Source organism: Triturus cristatus, chromosome 1_2 (assembly GCF_964204655.1).
Source record: "Triturus cristatus chromosome 1_2, aTriCri1.1, whole genome shotgun sequence".
In the NCBI taxonomy this organism is placed as follows: Eukaryota; Metazoa; Chordata; class Amphibia; order Caudata; family Salamandridae; genus Triturus; species Triturus cristatus.
The window spans coordinates 717,425,900-717,450,417 of NC_140580.1; the positions used below are offsets into that span (position 1 = coordinate 717,425,900).

Here is a 24,518-nt window from a genome sequence, read left to right on the forward strand (position 1 = left end):
ATCCGTAACACAGTGAGAAAGCCAAAGCCACCAGATGTCCCAGTGTGTTAAAACAGATCACATTACACTGCAAAACAATAAAATCAAACGCCAACCCATTGAGCAGATGCTCTCCCTAAAGTTTATCATTCATTCATTATGCTGGATTTAAAAAGAAAACAAAACAACTCCAGGGTTCTGGTTATATAGACTCTATGTGGCCTCCAAACAACACACAATTACCAGGATATACCTCAGAAGTGAAGTGAAACTGCTTGACACATCGGATTGGGGCTTTGTAGACAGCGCTCTACTTAAATGGATTAGTCTCTAGGTGCATAATCGTTTTTGGTGGTTTAATAACCTGCAGATTTACAGCACTTGAAATCTGCACATTTTCTTCAATACTAACCTGTTTTCCCGATGCAAATGCCTTTAGGTAATGCCTGGAGAATTTTGTGCACAACTCAGAATGTCAAATTGGACACAAACACCATTTACAGCAGATATGACATTAACCAGCCCATTCAGGATGAAGGTTTACTCTCTACACCTCAGTTAAAATTCCAGTAAGCATATGCACAAATCAGGGTCTGGCAATATTAATAATGAAAAACCACCACATGTAATCATTGTTTGTTAATGGACAGAGGCAGGTGGTAGTGTAGTCAACCCTTCTTGGCTTTTGGCTAGGATTCAATTATTTGCGAGGAGAGGAAAAACAGTCTGTCAACTTACCTTATTAATAGGAACTCTCTAGATGTAGATGTTTAATAACGGAGGTACAAGGCTGCAGTTAGATTTTACTTTTATTTTTTTGTTTCATCCACTATTCTGAAAAGTGCTTATGGAGCTTCAACAGGAAGCAGTGAACATACACACCTGCACATATACAAAAGACACTACTTTTGTCCCCCTCCACTGATATGGGGGGCAAATGAAGTCGTTCAACCCAGGTCATAAGAATTAGGGGGCTGTCAAACCTCAATAGTCAATATACAAACGGTGTGTGCTCCAAAGAATTTACATTAAAAACAAAAGCTGATGAAACAAACGAATGAATGGACGGATTGTAAATTTCACATACTGTTATAAATCAAACTCTACAGTGCAAAATTTAAGGATAAACTATATGTTGCAGGGCAAGCCAATGGCAAAATCCTCCACAAATAAAAGAAAGCTAAGTAAATAACGTTCCAACTGGATACTCACTAAGGTCATCTCATCACATCATGAATGATCGCCTCCCTGCAATTTTATAGATTTTTTCAACATAGTGCAAAAATTATTACATGAACACTTAAGCACTGTGACCACAGGGTAAGCTACCACAGGGTAGGCAACCCCAACCCATGACGCATACAAACAGGGAATTTATAGAACTACTGTCAGTTTATATTTTAGAAGTGGGCATTCCAGTCACCAAATCCTGGTGATGTCTATGTGGCCAACTGCAATTTTATTTTATTAATGGCTACATTTTGACATTATCTTGTAAAGTTCAAGTTTCATTCAGAAAGTCTATTGTTGAGAATGTGATCGGGAAGATGGTCTGAGAGTAATCCAACATAGAATATGGATTTGCTTTCGATTTATATTTTATTTGTGCCCTTTTATGCTTGCAGATCCATTCCAAGTTTTGAAAACCTGTTACCTGCAAAATCTGTTCTTGTAAATCCATACCGTCATAAACAACTAGAAATGCAAAACACAAAGCTAGGTTAAATTAAAAGCAATTAAATAACAACCATTTTTCTATACATGCGTGAAGCTGTCCTACCAACAATGGAAGGTCAATGGTTTGACAAGGGTAATTACCTTGGACGAGCAATGTTCATCTGAACCTTTTTCTTTTGCCTGGGAGCATGATATTCGCAAGTGACACAATCAGAAACCTGAACCCACTGTCAGCAATGTAACGAAACTTATTTTGGTGAAAAATGGTCACTCAAGTGCATTACAGGTGTTGAATAAAGGACTATTACTGGTCCCAGCTTGACGAAGTACACAGTCAGTTCAAGTAGCGAAATTGTAAGGTTTGAAATAATTTATGGACACTTTCTCACATTTAAGAGGTTTCAAACAAGTTAACCCCGGTCTAAATTCTCTTTCTGCTTAGAGAATTCTCCCTCAGAGCCAGGGCTTCCTTATCTGAAAATAGAAAGAAAATATAACATTTCCCAGGGCAACATCGGAATCCCAAATGTGTTCCACATGGAACAACATTATGTCTGGTTACCATCTGACACATTAGCTCCACTTTGGAGAAATATGCTTGGAGGGATAGCACTAGTATTGGGGAACTGTTCAAGATGTCAGGATACATTAGCATCACAAGAGGGATCACACGTCGGTTGTGATCAATGTAAAGCGCACAGTGTGTTAAGGAGAGATACCACTTAAAGCTGCATCCATGATGGGCTTTTCTTGAGTTTCCTCCCCTTCCAAAGCTCGGTTACCTCCAAAGCAATGCCATTTGATCCTCCCTGTTGGCTTCCGCTATTTAATGCATTTCTCCATGTATACACCGACATCCAAAAGTCCTCTTTCTGTTGGAATGACTACTTCCACAATGTTTCTATAGGTATAAAGTATCCTCTTGAGGTGCCTGGATTCCTGGTAGTACAAGCCCTGCCATCAGCTGGTCCTGGTGCCAGAGATGCTCTGCCAGTCCATTCAGCACATGTGACACATCAGCCAGTCCTGCCCTGCCATCCAGCGTCTGTCCATCTGAAAGGCGGGGCCCATTAACGCTCTTCATCCTCAGCAGGGGGAGCCGCCAGGTGCGCTGGAATTCAGCTAGGTCACGCTCTGTCACATCAGCATGCATGTACTGATCAAATCTGAGAGCTCAGTTAAGGACTCCCCCTTTGTTCAGTCTGCCCACACTGATGTCCCTCCCAGGTCATAGTACCCAGCAAAGACAAACAACTATATACTTTGGCCTTCCCTCTGTGTACTGGCTGCCCCATCACCACACACTTGTCCACAAACTCCAACACCCGCCAACGTTTGTTCATGGCATTTTATCTGTATTCTGGTAGTGTAGCCTATATCCTAGTACCCAAGCATTCCACCATCACCTCCACTTTACAGCTCTGTCAAGCTTATCTGAGCCATTTCGATTCACACTTATTCTAATACGATTGTCACTTTGCTCTGTCGTGACAGCTCAGCTTGTGAAGGCATCTAATGTAGCATACAGAAGAACTACATATAGCAGTTTTGTACCTGGCAAGACAACCGCAGTCATTCAAAGCACCACTCGAGCAAAATGGGTTTGAACATCCTTGGATTTACTATTTTTCTATGGTGCATAATTTGCAATATTTTACCCACTGCACCCACTATTTCTTCCTTAGTACTTTCCACATCCACCAGGGTGTACCTCTTCACTCCAATGATACATTCTGCCATCACCCTGACACTGTGCAAACCTTGCTGCCTCAAACAGAACACTCCTCTCCACCACTTGCAATTTTCTTCCCATCTCACCCATGTACACACCCCAAAGAATCTTCTTCCTCATCAAGTATGATATATCATCAGATATATATATATATATCATCAGTGATGTCATTTGAAATGTCATCAGAGATGTAAATCAAAACTGGAATGATGGATGTAAATGTGAGGTCACAAGCAGTGCATGGTGGGGGCACCAGTTATAATTAGCTCAATTAAATATAATTGGTGAATTTCAATGCTTTTTGTTTGTAACGCATTTCAACACCTAACTTTATTATCAGTTTAACCCATGGGTACTCGCAAACATTTTCCCAGGGGGGCTACAAAGCTTGCTCTGTGATGTGACCGAGGGCCGAATTGAAGCCAGCAGGGTGGCGGTCGGGGAGTGGGGACGGTTGGCAACTGTGGCAAGGTGAGTGCAGGGGAAGTGAAGCATATACATCTACTGTCTGAATTGCACAATATTAATTAAATGCTTGGGATTAATCCCAGCTTCTTCACTTATCCAAATTGTGTGATCCTAGACAATTGTTCCCCCCTTTTTCTTCATTAACACATACATGACTTCAGGATGTGTTGCAAACCCTTCTGTGTTTGATTTAATAAACTATAATGTTCATGTAGAACAGAAACTCTGGCGACCCAAAGAGTTAACATAATAACAGACTTGCTTCTTAGTTCACAATTGACATTGTTGTCAGGCTGGAGGGAAGAATGAATGTTTCTAAATGTATGTTTGAAAACCATTGCTTTAAAAAAAATGCTTCTCAGTACACTGATCTAATCTGATGTGCTAAGGTGAAAAGGTTCTGCATGTTATTGAAATACACCTTTAGAATTTTTGAAGGACTTTATCATACCATTACACTTTTGCTGCAAGAGGTCTAAAAATGAAGATGTTCTAAAGTTAAGCAGTGCAGGACAACCTAGTTACTTCCTTCCTTTAACTTCAATCAACCATTAAATAAATTCTTACCCATTTATTTAGCATTTTTTGTTAATGTTGGTATTGAGTCGAGTATACAGCAGCCCATTGACGCTGTTGATCAGAGGCGGCATGTAAAGGTCAGGAGGGCCGCATGCAGCCCCATGGCCATACTTTGAGTATCACTGCTTTAACCTTTGGTTTTCCATAACCTAAGATCTTATTACAACATCTAACTATAACATCTCTCTAACCTGTGTTTGGTTTGTGAATTACTGGGGATTTTGATCATACTAAGCCAAAATCTCCACTTCAGCCATGTACTGCTGTGGCGTTGCAAACACCACCAGTGGGCGTTCAAACCCTGCAGAGGCAAGAGGTCAATCCCCACTGCGCACAGCCTATGTCCTGCACAATTTCAGTTGGACACAGGGTCTGTTGCTCCAAGATCTTCCAATCTGCCCTCCATTTGTGAGCGGTCCCTGTACCTCCTTCCTACTCTGTGGTCCATTGTACCGATCCAGCCCCCAACCCTGCCCCTCCCACCAGCCCTCCTAGGTCAGCATGCCGTCTCTGCCCATCCCACCTGCCCTCTGTTGTCCATGAGCTGCCATTTCCTCCTACCCTCCACAACCCCTCCTGCCCTCCTTTGTCAGCCTGCTGCACCTGCCCTCTCACAACTGCTCTCCATTGTCCTTGTGCTGCCACTGCCGTTTTCTCATGTTCTTCATAGTCTGTTGTGCTGTCCCTGCCTCGCCAGCCTGCCCTCTGATGTCAGATTGCTGCCCCGCACCTCCCTCCTGCCCTTCATGGTCAGCTTGTTGCCTCTGGCCCCTCCCTCCTGCCACCGGGGTGCACTGTGCTATATAATGGTTTGTTTTAAACTATGGTAACAATAAATGAATCTGCCTTTGTGCACTTTCAGAAAATAAAATTTAATCTAGGATTACTAAGGCTCTACAACGATGCAAGCAGAATTATAAAGAACCTCTGACACAGCCTGCAACAGATATGGAAGCACTGCCAAAATATTAAAATATAGTTTAGACTCAAGATGAGGCAGAGCTTAAACCAACAATTTTCCGCAGCAGAATATCCATATTGGAAGCAGAACTACAAGGTGCCGCCTTTCTGCCACCAAGGTCTGACGAATGGCTTTCATCCCCTATGATTAGATAGAGAGTGGTGGGATCATGAAGTACATACTGCCACTAATGCTTCATAATCAAAAGATCTTTTTAAGAGTAAATATATTCGCAGTAGCGGACTGGGGAAAAAAAACACACAAAGCTGCAAGAACAGAGGGCCCTGCAAAGCACATCACCCAGGACTGAAAACAAGATGTCTCCTTTGCTACCTGCTCTTGGCTGTGAACTCTTATCACCAAATACCATCAAACAGACAAACTGGAAACCTGGTGTTTCTAAGCTCCCTGCTGTGGGCTCAAAGTACGCTGCTTGACATATGAGATTGTCTTGAGCTACTCATCGAATGAAAGGATACTTGGTGCCAATCACTATTTTCACGATGTTTTCAGACTCCTCGGCCACCCGAGAGATCTGATTGGGTAAATCATCAAAGGATGACCGGTCGGTGAACGAGAAGAGGAAGAGGATAGCGTCTGCCTTCTCCTTACAGGCCTAGACAAGAGACGGGGTGAGAGTAAGATGGAAGATAAAGGTGAGAAAGAGAAAAAAACTGTAGTGACAAAGGGACCGAGTGAGAAAAGCACCATAACACACTGAACACTTCACTACATGCCACCAGTTATAAACACACCGGTTTATCAGGATATAACTGAAAGCCCCCAGTGGACACTACTGCCCTCACCTGCCAGGAAAATATGACTTCCCGATTTGGACAAGGCTACGCAACTTCTGGAGGTGCCAAACCTACAGCATTCTTTATAGAGCCTCTTCCTCCTGAAAAATGTGGCTTAAGAAGTCTGCTGCCATCTTCATCCTCCCCAATAGGTGTAATCTACCAGTAGGACAAGACACCTTTCTTAACTGGCCACGGACTTCTCTCTTTTCTCATTAGAATGTGACTGAACTTTGTGAACAGGATCCTAACTTTTCCCTGTAACTCTACAGGGGTACATCTGATCCCCACAGCCACATACATCTGCATAAAATGAATGATTTTGCTGAATAGACCACCCCCTCTCGACCTCTAAAAACTGTATCACAAATACTAGCATATTATAACGAATTTCCTTATAGCACCAACTTCCTTCCACTCCAGAAGTGTGCACACTTACCAGAATGATGAAGGATCGGGTCTCCTTCGACCTCTAAACCTCCCCCACAGTCATGCACATACACACAGGTGCAAGGACACAGGAGAAAGGACACTTACTGGCAGGATATGGTCAAACTTTTTGAGCGTGGCTTCCCCGCAGTCCCAGAACTGTAGCTTGAAGATAACTGCTCTCGCACTGTCTCTCAGCTTCACCGGCCAGAACACTGTTGTAGTCTGAATCCCTGAAAGTGCAACCAAAGGTGTTAATCACCGACAGCCAACATCCTCAACTGAGTTGGTTTACCTCACACAGAGACTATCACTTTCCCACACTATGCTGCTCAAAATATTTATCATTATGAGTTGCCAATGGTCACAAAGTGTCACATACAATTTAATGGCGGCTGACTTTAAAATGTTAAGACTCAAGGAAAAGCTGTAACACCCAATTTAACGTGTTTACAAACATCAAAAAAGGAAACTGACTGAAGAGTAACAAATATGCTTTGGCCTTGTATTGAATATACACACGTTTAAAAGTATGTACATATGTGGCAGGCGTTTTCCATTTGGAACAAACTACCACCCCGTGCTGACCAAGTTGAAGTAAAAAATTATTTCACAGGTAAAAAACCACAAGGAGCTTGCCTTCTGGTCACGCTGCACAAGGAAATCAAATAATTTTAAATTCGCAATATCCATTACTGATGCAACTTCATGATTAACAGTTCTATGGGCACTGAATATAGAAATTATGCCAACAGTGGACTGAGCAATCATATAATAAAATCCTATGTGAAAGAGACTTCAGCAAGTGATAACAATGTGACAGGGAGCCAAAGATGAAGAAAGAGCTGGTGTCTTTGAATATGCACAGCAGTCTGAAAAAGCATTAATGTAGAAGTTACTATTCTAAGATAAAAAGATTCAATAAAAGTAGGTTCTGTGAGTGTAGCAAATACTGTTTTTATAGTATTTGGATACTCGAAGCTCCGCCATTAAGCCATTTTCCATTGCCAACTCCTTAGAGAGAAAATGTGAGCAAAAGTTTTATCTGTAATACCCACAAAGACCCAATAAGAAGAATTACATCAAATACTTTATAAGATAGTTGGGCAAGAGGTTGCAAAGAAGGTGGACGTTGGGAATGTAGGGGACTTGCTATCTGACATTTTAAGAGAATGAATGAAGTGCAACCAAACACTGGAAAACATGGTGGAGAGCTCAGAGCTCAATCAACACTACATACTACAAATAGACAATGAGTTGGGTAAAGCAGAGAATAGTAGGAGAAAGCAGCGAGGACACAGGTCAAAATGTGTATTCACAGAATGCTCATTACGAGAAACCACAAAGAGAATCATTAATGCAAACACATGATATTCAGCAAGTGTGTTCGCAAACACTGGGATTGTTAAAAATGATGGAGAAGAAATGCAATCATAAGTTAGAAAAATATTAGCTAATCGGATAATTAATAATTACTTTATTGTAATGTCAACATAAAATCATCATATTACTTTACTTAAACTAAGTAAAGAAGAGGGATGTGTCAAGCCATCCTTTGGACAGCACTGCAGGTCTCATTTCTAATTATGGATCTTATCTTTACATTCAAGTACAACTAATCATATCAGAGTAAATGAATGAAGTAGCAACACAAAACAATGTTGCTCTTTACGACCAATCTCTGTATCAAGACATAATACACATTTACCTCCGACAGTGTTTGCACCTCGGTACCATGCACAGTTAGAAAATACAGTATGCCCCTTCCATTGAGTTTATACATTGCATATTTCCTTCTTGTTCCAATCAGTGTTTCACTGACCTTAAAAATGCCAATTTCACTCTCGCAGGCCACAGATCTAATGCCACAAACCAGTATGGACTGCTTCCCTCCTTTCACAAGTGCCTTAAAGTCTTGCCTTTGCCACCAAGAGCATCTGCAGTCTCTCCCAGTCAAACAACATTGCCTGCCTCAACAATCTGTCCGATTATGGTATTGTACTGTATTGCAGCATTTATAAATGACTTACTACCCCTATGTGGCTGCACCAGCTCTTGCCTACATGGGTTGCACGTTACACCGTGTAGGATGTGCGGTTGGAAGGTTGTCTTTGTTTTGATCCTATGTGGGAAGTTTTTCAATGTAGTGCATGAAGACCATGCACAATGATCTGTCATTGTATTATGGGATGTAGCAGTGTGGTGGATGATACAGTGTGAGAGACATACGCACAGTTTTACGGTTTTCAATATGTCGGAAGCTTTAAACAACTCTGCAGGTCCCTTTATGGTATTTCTTATGATATAATCTGTTTAGCTGGTTACTGCCCTGGATTGTCTAATCTGAGAGTTAGTGTATAGTGGTGGTCCAGAGTTGGCATGATTGAAGAAAGACAGAAGCGGGGAGATCTATAGAGACAGGCGTTTTTATTATCATCCAATATCGGAATGTCTTTGTGAGCTGTAAGGAAGCAGCCGGATTGTGTACATATTTGGGACCTGCAGTGGTGGACTAAATTAAAACCCTCCAAATTGTCCAGCAATATGTGACAGAACTCTTCATTTATTCCATGCCTGTTCGTTTGGTGGTTTGGTTTTTGGCTGTATAGTGCTGGTGATGGATAATCCTCATAGCAGATATGTTGTATGTGAATTTAAAAGGTATAAGTTACAATTTGCTGCTGACCCCTGCATGCCATGATGTTCGTACTATTGTGGACCATAACTGTTATATATGCAAGTACATAACTATATAATGGCACGGAGAACCACACGTCAGCCCTTCTTAGCTTACCTGCATATTAAAAGCGTTTGTTGGTTGAGTGGTTTCTAATCGTGGGTTATAAGATGAGGATTGCGCTTGAGGGTACAGCTGTTTTCTGGGATTTGTTATAGGGGTGTGGATGGTGCAGTTATGTAGGGAACACCCATGTTTTCAACTGTCTACTGAAATGTATATGCGCCTGTGTGCTGCTAATGTTGGCTAGTAGTGAGTTTCAGAGCTTGCCGGCTTGTACTGAGAAAGCAGTGCCTCCTACAGATTTGTTATGGTAAGGTGGGATGATGAGTGGTATGATAAGTGGTGCAAGCCTGGAGTGCAGAGTTTTATTTGGTTTGTATTGCTGATATTTAACCTGTAGGTATAACGGTCCATTTCCTGAGGTGGGTCTGTGGCTAATGCAGAGTTCCTTGAACACTGCACTTCTAGCTATAGGAAGCCAGTGGAGCAACCTCAGGACTGAAGTCATGAGTTCTCTTAGGTAAAGGCAGAGAAGCAGCCTTGCAGCAGTATTTTGCATGATTGTATTTGGCATATGAGAAATGTGGGTGCACCAATGTATAGGTTATTGGCACAGTCAAGCTTGGAGATTATAAGTGTGAGGATAGCTTGCAGATTATGTTGGTATGCAAGGTATGGGAAGATGCAAAGTATTGTTTACATCGTGAACCAGGCACCGTCTGTGAAGTTAACATACACTATTAAGGCTAGGTTTGAATCTTTATTAATCCTAGGTTTTTAACTTCTATTTGTGTTTTTGGGGGGCAGGGGGGTGCGTCAAGTTCCTTAGGGAATATGGTGGTAGGCTGGTACTTTTGCCATTGTCCGCAGGTCATCATTTCTGTCTTTGCAGTATTGCGCTTACATGCTTTTTCATCATCCACGTGTTTATTGCATAGAGGCAGTTATCAAGTCGTGAATTGTAGAGGTCTTTGGGTCTATAATGATTTAAGTGTCATCTGCATAGTTGTAACAGGTGAGGTTGTATAATTTGAGCAGATTTGGTAAAGTTGTAGCATAGATATTAAATAATACAGAGGATACGACGGATCCCTGAGGAACGCCACAGTGTTGTGTGTGTGTGAGGTGATTTGAAAGTTGTAGGTAGTCAACACTTTGTCTGTGAGGTAAGAAGCCATTTGATATAGCACCTGCACTGCAAGGTGGCACTTTACAAGAAACTCAAACAACAAACAAGAGAACATTTGAAGAGCTTAACAATATCTATAGCATTAGCAGCATTTGGAGCATAATAATCAATCAATGTGTAAGTCATGTTATTCAATAGTCACCTGTGGTCTCGTGATGAACAACAGGCACCTCCAAGCCAGCAAGCTTAGCTATCATGGCAGTCTTCCCGACGCTGCTTTTCCCAGAGACAAAAATCTTATAGCTAGCAGTGTCAGCAGCTACCTGTGGGGGAAGCACTGGCCTCTCAATCAGTCCTGCATGAAGAAGACAGCAGAGAAAGGAGAAAAAATGACAGAACAGCAATCGAGGCAACACAGAAAAAATAAGTACCAGGGGCACTGCAGTAAATCGGAGATGTGGATCATGACACTAAGCAGCGCTTAATGGGGGGGGGGGGGGAAATACAATTACCACTGACATGCTACTCTTCAACAAAGAGTTCATTACTTACTTACACATCGAAGTCTTTAAACTTCAACCACCACATACATTGCTGACCAATTGCACTTCAAAGTAGTCTGAAACATTCTTTCACCACTGGCTCCCGACACTCCTGAATCTCTATGTCCCTTATCACTGTCCTTCGACACTTCAATGAAGTCTCATGCAACCCTTCATTACTGGTTTCATAATACTCAATGGTGTTGCAAGAGTTTCTTTTAATATGCATTTCACACAGTTTCACCCATGGCTCTCAATGCCACAAATAAATCCCTACATGTGAATAGTGTGTGTGACGATAAGAAGCAACCACACTTTCTCTTGAACCAAATCTTAAAATTAGCTTTTACGAATGGATAGGAAGAAACATTAAGACAAACAGAATTCCATGTTGCCATCACAAGGCACCAGGCATCCCCGAATCAGATAACTTCAAATTGACACTCAATCATGAAATTGAGAGACATATGGCAAGAGTATGTACTAAAACATAAATGCTTCATTTGCACTAGCAGAACTATTCATATTCTGACTACAAAGATTAAAACATTAGAACATCCCCAAACAGTAAAACCACCAAAATACCTATGAAGTGTCTCCGGACACCATAGACTCTCTTCCCACTCATTTGCAGATGTGAGGGATCTTGAATCACATTTCCACAAGATAAACCGGAAGCATTATGCCTTACTGCCTTTATCCCTTCTGCTGGGAATTTAAACTCAAACATCTAACTTGATGGGGAAAACATACTGCTGAATCTAAGAGGGTTTGGCACAAATCAGATTTGGCTAGGGGTAGGTCCATCAGCAGCTCTTGATGCCAGCAATCTAATGGGGAATCCCTACAGCCTACAAGGAGAAAATGCCTATCTGATGGTCAGGAGGCACACAGCTCATTTGCACAATATTACCTCCTCCTTGCCCACCTTCTACAGAGGCCTGCTCTGGTTAATATATGCTAAGTAATGAAAGACATAAGCTTAAAGGACATAAACTGGTAGCCTAAGGGGTGATGCTGGAGTATTACAATAGATTCTCACTGACTTCTCACATACTGCAATAGGTTCACATGCATCCCCATGTAACTGATCATATACGTTACAATAAAGTGTCACTCATTCCTCGGACTACTGGCCTACTTCACTTCTACGGCAAAAGAGGATGATATCACACTGTGTTGTAGCAGCTTGGTCGCTGCAAGGTTACCGAAGAATTTCCTTTTGTTTTTGCGCACTATGCTGCTCAGGAACTCTTTGCCCTCACTGGACCTATACCAGTCAGTGACGATCACAGAGCCTGGCATCAGAAATGCAGCCATCCCTCCACTGCATAGTCCTTCGACTAGGCATAGTCTTCCCAAGTGCAGGCAGTCACTGTAGTGAGACAAAAACAAGACAAGTAGTAATATGTAAAGCAAGTGCACACACTTTCCTAAATAATGACAATGGCATTTTCAAGAACCTCTTTCCTACATGACCAATTTTGCTACCATAGCTATTCTGCACTGGGAGACCCACCAACTTTCTTTCTGCATTCACTGATACAGTAGTCAGCACATAGCACAATTCAAACATCAAACATCAAATTTAAGATGGGGCATCAGCTGAAAATCAGCAGCATTCTCTTCTCCTCAAAAAGTTGAATTGACAACTTCTCTGGAGTGTAGGTACACAGTGATTAAGTACATGAAGAAAAGAGAAGCCTCAAAAAAGATTAAATGTCTGGGCACAGGAAGGAATAAACAGCTTCAACACAAGGCGCTTATACAACAAAAGAAAGGACAAGCTCTCTCTACAAAGCAAGTGGCAAGATGAATCTTCAAATTCCTACAAAGACCATTATCATCAGAAGCAGATCAATATGCGCATTAATGAACCATACCTAGATCCGATTCAGTTTTTGAAACCAGTGCCCAATGCAAATGCACTTCTTAAGATGTCAATGAAGAGCCCTCAACACTGAAAGCCCTATCACTAAAGGACTGTACACTAAAGTTATTTGTATTACAAAAGGCTGTAGAAGTTGTTTTAAAAGTCTGTGTGGCAAATTATTTGTGCAACTCTCTAATTTTTAGGCTATATCTTATCGCATTAGGTGAAATTATAATATTGTGCATTGGACGACAAGCAAAAGTAGTTTTGAGGTAGCTTTAAAACCTAATTTAGTCATGTCATATTTTCTAACGAGACAACATTTTATTAGAAATGGAAGCGGTTTTGTAATTTACCGCTTCCAGTCAGAGACCCACTGCAAACTTTATTTCTTCACAGTTTTCCCATGGACATGGCAGGTGCCACATCAATCTAACCACTGCTTAGAAAGCCTGTATTCTGAATGAAACTTTCTTCTTGTTCTCAATGTATCATTTTGAAGGACTTCTGCTTGAAGTTTGGATGTAGACCTGCTGAAGGTGTTATTTTCAATGGGCGTTTGTCAAGAAATGTTTTGCATTGTATTACTGCATCTCCGGACTATCGTTGCTGAGGGAGCAAGGAGATGCTTTACCTTACCTTAAGAAACGGTTTAGTGCTAAATTTAAATTTTGCTAAGCTGTTTATTCTGGATTTTCCCAACGTGAGCTAACCATGATCATGCCATGCTCAATCTGCAGTTTTGCCAATTTTTATGCATAAAATATGTCTAAAAACACTGGTTTCATGGGTTGGGGGTGACTTCTCATTTTACTCCAGAAACTCTTTGATTTTATTGAGATTTTCCTTAAACGGAATGCGGTCAGAACTCTTTATGGGTATGAGACGAACTTTGGTAATAGCTACATACTATAATTAATATTTCTGAAGCAGATTTTGCATTTTCTGTATCTAAGTCTTAATGACATTTCTCATTATATTTTCTGTAATGCCTTATGAGATTTTCTGCAATAAATCTTTACATTTACTTCTGATCTAGAACTCACGTGAGTCGCACCAGGTTTGATCGTATTGTTTATTACCCTGCTAATTTGATAGGAACAAGGAAAGAGGGTGGTATCTCTAGCTGATAAATCAACTGGAGTGAAGGTGTTGAGTGGTAAGGTAAAATTTGAGGCATCTGAGAATATTGGGGTGCACTTGATTATTGGGGTTCAGCGCCCACAAAGGTTTGGTTGCAGAGGACGGTTAACATTAGAGCACTTACTCTTTAAGGAGCCCCTCTCCCCATAAAAACTCTCCTGTGAATTTTGAGCATGCTTCCAAAAACCCAAAGTAGAAATGTTTTCCAAATTACCCAATATCGGATTCTCCTGCAGTGACAAGTTGGATTGGCTGTACGTTTCTGATTGAGAGTGGAGTGTAAATAAGATCAACGAGAAAAACTGAATTGAGAAAGTCTGCATCGTTTCAGACAAGATTGTGATAATGTATTTCTGTTTTGTTTGGAGTGGTTTAGGTTTGTGATGATACTCAAGGGTTTGATTGGTGGATTAATTATTGTTGTACTGATGTATTATACGTGTGTATTGTATTTTGGACCACTGATTAATGTTTATTAAGTGTTCAGATTATTGCTTTGAAGAGGTTATCAGATCAGTTGAAATCCAAGATCGAGCTATTTGGATTATTGGTCTGTCATAGTGATGTATAGAGCGAGGCGCCGTTTACACATTGAAAGGGATTCTAAGCTAACAAGGTCTTCTTCTACGTTGTTCGTATTCATTTGGGTTGGTGTAACCTGCTCTTGTGTGCACAGGAAGCAGGGCGCGATGTCTATTTGTAAGGGAGTTGTTCTCATCGTGTTGGTTGGAGAACTATCAACTTTAAGGCTTTATTTTGACTGCGCTTTCCAAAGTTAAACAGACATGGGGTTTATTTAGTTTTGGAGTATAAAAGAGGTTTTGTAATGGTTTCCTGTTCACGAATAAATCATGCTGGGATTGATTGTCGGGCCACGAGCCGCGCTGGGATTGGGGAAACATGACTGCAAAGCAGTGTTTCAAATAGTGGGTTAATAAGCTGCACTGTGATAGGTTGACCTTCAACAGAGCTGCACTGCTACTGGTTGTGGATCGCTAACTCGGTTGTTGAGATTTGAGGAGATTTTTTGAGCGTGGAAGAATCTATTGACAACATTTTGAAAATGGGAAGTTAATTTACAAAATCCAAATCTGTGCATAGGTATAGAGAGGGTAAACAATTACTAGCTGAAGGACCACAAGCATATGAAATAGTGAAAGAAGTTGGCAATTATTAGGGCTCCCGGTTTTATGGCAATTATTTTTAACATTTGCCTATATTTATACAGATGTATTTTTTGGTCATTTTATCTGTATTTACCCACACATTTTGTTTGTCGCGAGCAAACAAAGAAGCTGCAGCTAGTATTTTTTTCACATTTATTTAAATAGACAATGGGCACTTGGTTGTTATAGGTTTAGATAGATTTATGTAAATGGGTTACTACTTTTAACAAAGAGATCCTTTTGTTACTTGCAGTTCATAAATTATAATCCTTCTAACATAGCATAGTGAGCTATGAAGGACATGTGGCTCCTACACCTTGTAACCCTGACTGTCTTATGTAATACATCCTACACAGTGATTTATACACATGATTTATTGTCAATGTATAATGTGTACGCGCGATGTAAAGTGCTCTGACCACCTGCATTGGGATGAGTAGTGCTATAAAACAAATTAAACAAAGTAGTGGTACTTATAATGTTATTTGTGTAAATACTGGGACAGACCAACACATCTAACTACAGTGCATGCCTATCTTTTATATACAGGGACTGAAGAAAGTCAAAAGCATGCCTCTCTTAAGTACCCGTGAAGTGATAAGCTGTGTGCATTTCTTCTCCCTCTGTTGCTTTTAGGTGTGCATCCCCCCTTCCCCCATATCTACCCTCCCACCTTGCCAGCATAGCTCCCATTCAGGATACTTCAACATAAGAAGGCCTGGTGTTATGGCAACGACCTACTGTACTTCCAGGAATGGTGCACTTCCCCACTCGTGAAAAACAATGCTGTTAAAAGAGACGAGAAAACTAAAGTAGAGCTTTGCTGGCAAACTCTGTAAAGTGGTGCTAATATGTTTAGGTGTGAATAAAACCAATCTGGCCACTTTGGGACCACTGTGTCTCTTGCTTAATTTATTTTTACACGTTTTGCTCTTTATTTCCTTCTTTTTTTCTCCGTCCACAGGCTGCATTTTGGAAGAGAAAACTGTCAGAAAAGGACATTTCCAGCAAAAGTGTTTCCTTTTTTTTGGGATCCATTTCAAAGGGGAATCTTAACAAAAAGATAGCGTCCGAAGAAGCTGAAACCTGGCTGACCAATCCAGAGAGGCAAACGTGATGTTATTGTAGCTACAAACATATTTACTGGCATTTTTCAGTTTCTATTTATAAATACAGACAAAGGAAAAATATTTTGCCATCTGTATTTATATGCAAAAATCAGTTTAACCAGAAAACCGGGAGCCTTAGTTATTGTACGTGCATCTGGGTTTCGGACTGGAATAAATACACAGCCATGATGAGGCTTTACAGTTTCCATTGGCGGGTAGCTTCAATGTTTTTATTTCTTAGTACAAATCATGTATGACATGAAACTGATGCACAGGCCTATGCAGTATGAGGCACTTAATAAATGGTACTGAATGGCTACAGAAACAGAAAGAATGTCTCTAAAGAAGCAGAGATAATTTAGATAATGGCTTGAAAATAAGTTAGATCGAAGGGAGATGAGTTGGAGAGCGGATATGATACAATGTGAAGAAATTCCCTGCTAACGTTTCAGAATAAGGAAAACTGAAGCAAAACATAATTAACAACCAGAGGAGACGGATGAGAATCAGAATGAGACGTTTGAATTCCAGACCACCACCATACATAGACAGAGCCGTAGGGACAGCTCAGGCTGCTGTCAGGGCTGATGGGGGAGGGGGGGGGGAACCAGTAGAGATGCTGCTATGGAACAAATTCCTACTGTAGTTGTACTGAGTGCACCTATGGAAGTTACAACATCACCAGTGATTCCTAGCAGCACTGGAGAGGTGAAAATATAAATGCAGGCCTAAATCAATTCCATGTCAATTGAATTATCACCTAAAGCCATTAGAGTTGTCATTTTAAAGATTGAATTTGGTGAAATGTTACAGGGTAAGGTAGATTTGAACAGGCTTTTGAAATACAATGCTGAGGAAATGAAATACTTACTAAAAGAAGCTGCTAGATGTGCTAATGAAGTGCATGACAAATTGGAGGAGTTAGCTGATGAATTGGAAGTGGATATCAGCACAAAATGAAAAATGTAAAATATGGAGGATTTGACATATGATGGAATTAAAAAGAGATGGGTTTGATTACTTTAAGGGCATATATTACAATTTGACAAAACTGGAGTGATTCGAAGAAACATAGAAAAGAGGGAAAGCTGCTGACTGCTGAGACAAAGCACATTGAGAGAGAGAACCAGAGTCAAATGGGTTTAAATATGAATTTTGCACAGAATGAAGTGAACAGAATGACTCAAGGAATGCAAGGTGTAAGAATTATAGGATGAATGCAAATGTTGAGATGTTTAACAAGAATACAGTGAATCACTGTTGTGGAAGAATCAGCCATTGGAAGCAGGAATGTAGACAAAATCTGAACCGGGGACAGGTTGATTCATAACAAGAGTAGATCATAGCGGCTCATATATTGACAGACAAGTAAATGGCCACCCAGTTTTGTTTCTAATTGATATTGGAAGCTACCTGTTCTATAGTCCGTTCTGTGGAAGTCCCAAACCTACTCCTCTCTGGAACAGCAGTCCAAGTTGTAGGGATTAGCAATAAAGAGATTATAAAACTGGTTAAGCTGATGTTACAGTTAAAATTGGTCAATTAAAGAATAAGCACCAGTTCATATTATGTGATTCAAGTCCAGTGAAACTCATTGGAAGGGACTATCTTTGTATAATAAACTGTGTGATAAATTGCACAATGGATGATGTTCCAGCAGAAACCAAAGATGAAGAATCTGTTTTTAAAGTTAACTCGAGAGACTCATGAGTTGAGTTATACCCAGCGTTGACAAGAGCAGAACTGCGTCTGGATTTCAGACATACTGTCAAATAAGAGGTATGGTATTACACAGGTAATAAAATTGGATTGATCAAGGGAGTAAAACCGGTTATTTTCTTTCTTTACTTTATTTTGGCCAAAAGCCATAAAAGTAGTACAATTTAAAAAAATATAAAAGAAAACACAGTACAATAAAAGCTGGAAAATATACAGATACTATGCATATCCACACTTGGCCTGGGGACACAGAACAAATGTACAAACACTTGACCATAGACAAAAAACTATTGTGGTATGTCATGCCAAAAGTACAGTTTATACATGTCATGCTATAGTAAGAATGTTAGAAAAATCTTCAGACCAGAATACTAAGCTTTAAAAAGGTAGAAACCCCTGTGATATTCACTACTAGGCGTGTGCCTAATGAATTTGACACAAAGCACAGGAATTTATCAATTGTGGAACAACAATCATCTCAATACAGGAAAAGCTTGGGTTAAATGCTCTTCCCCATCTCACAGGGCATCCTAGCTGAATAAAGGGCATGTGCTCCAGCTTACAAAATAATTAAAAACACAAGTTCTAAACATCAATAAAATTGTAGTGCAAATGGAAGGAGATTTACATTGATCAGAGGAAGAAAAGGGTAAGAGAGCCACTTTTTTGGCGAATTGGCCATATGCTCTCCAAACATTTAGCAACGGAGAAGAACATGACCGGAGATGTGTATGCTCTATATAATCCTATTGCTAGCCTGTATTGGGCAACACCTAAAAGGTGACACAGAGGAACAGTGCAGAGCATACGCTGCTTATAATACCTCTGGCAAAAAAATAAAAAATAAAGAGAAGATGGTCATTAGCCTCTTGAGCACTTCTACAAACAGCGCATATTTTACTGCCACCTTGTTGACTATTCAATTTAGCGGTGAAGGTAGCAAACAGCAATGCACCTACCCTGAAGCTTATATGAAGAGCTTTTGTGAACGGAGGATCAATATCACTCAGAGTTTTCAAACTAAGAGGTAGGCTTGAATCCTATGAAGAAAGAAGAAGAAAAAAAAGAAAAAAAAAAAAAAGAAAGTTGACCCAAGCCTACCTGATTGGATTATTTAACCTCCACAGACTCAATAGATGGCCTACAGTTTCCTATTTGCGGTCGATAGAATGGTTTCAGGGGACGAACAATACTCGTGTAGATTCAAAGATATAAGGATTGTTTTATGTACTTCAACCAGGGTAGGAGAACACATCTCTGTGATATATCTAGGAAATCTCTTAATCCCACCCTATATTTTGCCAGCTCAGGTGTAGACCAAATCTGAAGCCAGAATAGGTTTCAGGTGCACTAGTGGAACAATAGACTGCATGCTTTGAGGCAATTTAAGGGCTACTCTTATAAAATGTATTCTCTGCCAACTCAAGGGCTTTTAGATAACCATATCCCCAGAGTTCTGCTACATATGTTGAGGCACCTACAGCTTTAGACCTCCAACCCTCAAGGATGGGGCGATTCGGTGAAACAAGGTCTAATGTGCTAATTTTAATGTGGCTGCCGCCCTGTGCTTAAGCAGGAGAGTGCTTTTGGTAACCTGGGTGCCTCAGGTATTTGAACTAGAGGAAAATGCCAAGGTAATCAAATTCTGATACTTTCTCCAACTCCTACCCTTCCAATATTATTGATCCTGTGAGGCATCTATGGGGGTGGATGGCCATAAATGTTGTCTTCCTCTCGTTAGTTGCCAGTCCATCATCTAAGCAGAAAACCATTTAAAATAAAGATAGAACCAGATACAATTTTCCCCAAGAGTGAAGTAATACAATTTGATTGAGGGAGGCAGAGGAAGAAATTCAGCCAGTGATTGAAAATATGATTGAACGAGGAATCCTTTGAGAGTTGTTTGGTAGTCCTGGAACTCTCCAATCATGTGACAAAAGACGCCAAATAGGAAATGGAGAATTTTTCTAGACCTCACGAAAATTAATGCAATTGTTGTTCAATGCTGTCCAGTGGTACCAAACCCTGCAGTGATTCTTTTCCAGATTCCCTCAGTAGTAGAATGGTATACAGTCATTGACTTATGCCAAGCGTTCTTCTCGATTCCTCTTCACAAAGAGACTTGGTATCCCTTTGTGTTTCAAATAATAAATAAAGTTTTCGTTTGAGCAGAAGACCACATCAATTGTCTCCCAAATACTGAAGAAAGATTTAGAGTCTAAAATTGCCATTTAACCCAATTCTAGTACAGTATATAGATGATTTGCTGATAGCATGCAAGACTAAAGAAGACTTTAAATTGGATAAGATTGCCTTATTGATCCATTTGTCTGAAATCGGTTGCAGCTGGCAATTGAACAAAGTGAAAGGATTGTGACGGGTCATAATTTTAATTGTTTACATCCTCAATTCAGTTGAGATCCTTTTAACAAGGACTCAGCATATGACAAATAGTAGGCTGACTCATTAAAAAGCAGACTAGACTTGCAACAGAGAACATATCAATTCAGAAATATAACATCATGAGCCAAGCAACACTGCTCCTGTTTCCAGACAAAACTAATGAAGACAAGGAAAGTGAAATGGCATCATGACTGTGTGGTAAATTACTTGTAAGCTTTTCTTCACTGTACTGCTCTGATGGAATGTTGCATGACATCATGGAATGCCTGGGTGCCTCTCTTGTGCAGATTGTCAGTTGGTGTACTCAGGCTGAGCTGAAAAGAGCTTGCTCCTGGTGGGGCTGTCTTTCTACGATCTTACCTCTGCTACCATCCTGATCTTCTGTACTGGAACCAAGCTAACATTAAAGAAGTAACCTACATGAACTGAAGGTCTCTGTATCTCATTTACAACAATTTTGGCGACGATTTTGAACCTACGTGTGCAACAAGAGGAGAGAGTCATTCAAGGAACCTAAGAACTAGTAACCAAAGACTTTAAGGACTTTTATGACTTTCAAAACGTCAATTGAAAGTCGGAGGTAACGCCCTGGCCAGCCCCACCAGTGTCCTGTTCCATCTGGACAGCCTGCAGCCTGGGCGTTTAGTCTACTGTCACCCATCTGTCTGCTGTCACCTGGTTGACTTCCTAGTCTCTAGCAACAAGCCTCTCTGCGTCTCAACAGTGAGAGTGTCCCAGTGTCTGGAGTGAAACTTGTATTTTGAACATTGCGGAGCCGAACAACAACGACTAGCACTCTTTGTGTGTGTAATTTGGGGCAGCGCTTTATTTGGGACAGTCAAACGGCTTTCAGCAACCAAGGAGGAATTGGCAAAGTCACTCGTTGTGCGAGTAGCGGCTCCTTGTGGGACACTGTGCATCTTCTGGTGAAATCTGAACTTTATTTTCCAGGATTCATTTTTTTAAAAAGTGGATCGCATCGGCAGCGCATCGTTTAAATTCTAAGTTGGTGCTCGCGCTCCTCACCGTTTCTCCAGCGTCGCGCGGATCCTCATCGCTCATGGTGACGTCTTTCTCTCTTCGTTCCTTCACTGCTTTGTGACGCCTGTCTGCAGTAGCGCGCTGTGAGCCACTCGGCTCAACATGATGCAGCGTGCCGCCATCTTGTGCTTGGTAACAGCACATACAGGGTCTCGTAGTATTCTATGGTGAAGTTCTCATTGCCAACCACGTTTTTTTTGCTTGAGCGGTTTGAAATACTTTATTCGGAATCGCCATAGACTGCGACATTTGGACAACGGACATGGTTACGCTTTGGTGTTTGGTGTAAAGTTTCGAGGACAACCCGGTCGACTTTACATTATGACTCGCACGTGGTCAACGGGCAGTGCGGCACAGAAAGGGGAGGACATTGCGCAATTCACGAAGAGGTAATGGAACTTTTGGCTTACAATCAAGCGTGTGACCTAGCATTGAGCTTTGAACGTTGTGGCACTTAATCGCATCGGCGGAATTCAGCGAATGTGCACTGAAGGGACTCGGGTATTCTACATTGTAGGTTGGCAGCTGTGGGAGGTCTTGTATGGAGTTCTCGGGTGATAGACCGATCACCGGTGCCTAGCATTTCTTCTTGCCTTCTCTCATGTAGCACTGCTTGTATTGGCTTGTGAGAGGCATGGGGAACTCAATGCATCAATTCATGTCTTAACACTGTTGTGAGTGGAGCTTAAAGTTTCTTAGGCTGATGGTTATCTTTTGCTTTACCCTGTCATGGGGAGGTCTGTTGTTGTTGCTTAACCTTATTCTATGTACCTTCTGCTCTACTAAGGGGAAGTTGTCTGTCTTTCATGTTGTGTACACTTTTGGTGTACTGGGGTGTACCCTTGTTTGGGGAGGTTCTGTCATTTGTGGGTAGTCTTTGCCCTGTATTTGTTTACAAAGCGAGCACCCTGTGGTGTACCCTACCTAGATTTTTAGTGTTCCTGTCTCTGTGGGCAGGTTGTGGGGGTAATCTTTGCCTCTAATCTAGTCTTCGGTGTTCCGGGGTTAGTACCCTGTGTACCCTTCTAGGTGTAAACTAGTTAGGGGATGTGGTTCAGGTTGCGGTTGTAGGTAGTCAATGCCTTTAAGTTGTTGTCTTTGTACATTGAGTGTATCCATTTCTTTGGGGAGGTTGTGGGGGTAGGCAATGCCTCTATTTTAGTTTGTAGTTTTCTTGGGGGTGTGTACCCTATGGTGTACCCTATTTAGGGGAGGTTGTTCTATTTTCAAGGGTTAGTACCCTGTGTTTTTTGGCGTGCTTGATTAATTTCCAGCGCTTTCAATGGGTCTTCTTTTCTAGTTGACACTGTGTTCCAGTCGAAGTCCCCCTCCATGGAACTCGTGGCCAAGGGTTTCATGTTTGGAGGACTTTGAATGTGCAGTTTTGTGTTTAGATCTCTTTGTTACTCCTAGTGGATCTTAAGCGTCAGCATGCCTTCCAGCCTAATCAGGGGAATTTTTTGTGTCTTTCCAACATGTTTTCTCTCTAGTGTCTTTCCGGTTGTGGTTACTCTCTTTGGGCTAACTAGAGGGATTCTAATCCTTGTTGTATCTTTTATTGGGGATGTTGTTTTCTCCCAAGGGTCTGTATTTACATCCACCTGGTTAACAGGGTGTTTTCCCTGGGTGTACCCGCTTTTGGGGAGGTTGGGTGGGTGTTCGCCCTTCTTGTTGCATTGTGTTTTTCATCTGTGCCATGCATTGTTTTCCCTAAGGGAGGGGGATGGGGCGTGTAGTAATGTTGTTTGTGATCTTTAACACATTTCTGTTCATGCCAGTCATTTTCGTGATACCTCATGCATTACACCTGAGGATAGGTGCATCTTATTGCTGCACCTTCTTGCCAAAGGTTTATTGGGTATCTTACTTTACTTCTTTTGTTCCCTAAGGAGAGAGGATGTGTGGTAAATTACTTGTAAGCTTTTATTCACTGTACTGCTCTGATGGAATGTTGCATGACATCATGGAATGCCTGGGTGCCTCTCTTGGGCAGATTGTCAGTTGGTGTACTCAGGCTGAGCTGAAAGGAGCTTGCTCCTAGTGGGGCTGTCTTTCTACTATCTTACCTCTGCTACCATCCTGATCTTCTGTACTGGAACCAAGCTAACATTAAAGAAGTAACCTACATGAACTGAAGGTCTCTGTATCTTCATTTACAACAGACTGCCTGAAAGTGACATAGTTATACGCACAACCAAGACCAGACATTACAGATTTTGCTTTGCAAATGGCGAACTCGACACTGTGAATGGTTCCTGCTTAGGGGACGAACATGGAGCATTCAAAGCGTCCTATGCAGTGTGCTCTATTACAGAGATAGTAGATGCATCTCCCTAGACAAATGTGACATCAGCACAAGTGGCAGAATTGGTTGCCTTAATTAGAGTTTAATGCCTGTCTGAAAATTGGAGTGTGACAATCTATACAGACAAAATTAAACTGGTGAAGACACAGCATAGGTGAAAACAGAGACAAATCTCAAAAACAAAAAGAGAAAGTGAGGTTTCTGATGAGCAAGTTTTCGGATGAAGAACCTGAAACTTCAGAAGTCCAATTTCAGAGTGAGCAGAGTGAAGAGCTGTTGCAGAGCAAAAGGTCAATGGATCAGTGGCAACAGGAAGTAGTCGTCTCTGATCAGAGTAAGGACAACAACTTACAACTGAGAATCAAAATCAGAAAGACCCCTTTTGGAATAATAATGTTTCTTGTGAAAAGTCAAAGTTCAGAATTGAGCTCAAATCAGAGATCTGAGGCAAATAAAATAATGTGTTTCTAAACAGTAACTGAAAAGGAACAAATTGAAGATATCTCAAGAAAAAGAACTTGCAAACAGAAACACTGCCCACCAGAAAAAGAGCAAGCGAGACAGTCAGACACAGAGACTAGTGGGAGTGAGTCACCAGCTACAAAAAGATCAAACAGAAAACGAGTTCCTAATCAGAAATAATCTTCACCTGAATGGGTATATCAAGCTGCAATATGACAAGACGACACCGGAATCCGAAGGATTATTTCTGGTTTAAAGAGTGCC

At 41.1% G+C, this 24,518-nt stretch overlaps 1 protein-coding gene across 3 annotated transcripts in view; it reads right to left on the minus strand.

Annotated features, from left to right (window-relative positions):
* Window positions 1-770: 770 nt before the first annotated feature.
* The window catches only part of CPLANE2 (ciliogenesis and planar polarity effector complex subunit 2), a 36,769-nt gene continuing 13,021 nt past the window's right edge, over window positions 771-24,518 (minus strand). Inside the window, exons 2-6 of one of the 3 annotated variants that reach the window (XM_085608598.1) lie at window positions 12,242-12,408; window positions 10,694-10,846; window positions 6,731-6,855; window positions 5,876-6,012; window positions 771-2,822 (exon numbers count right to left, since the gene is read on the minus strand). In XM_085608598.1, coding sequence (XP_085464724.1) covers window positions 2,558-2,822; window positions 5,876-6,012; window positions 6,731-6,855; window positions 10,694-10,846; window positions 12,242-12,408 — 847 coding nt within the window. In that variant the 3' untranslated portion in view covers window positions 771-2,557. The other 2 variants (XM_085608597.1, XM_085608599.1) reach the window with 2 other exon arrangements.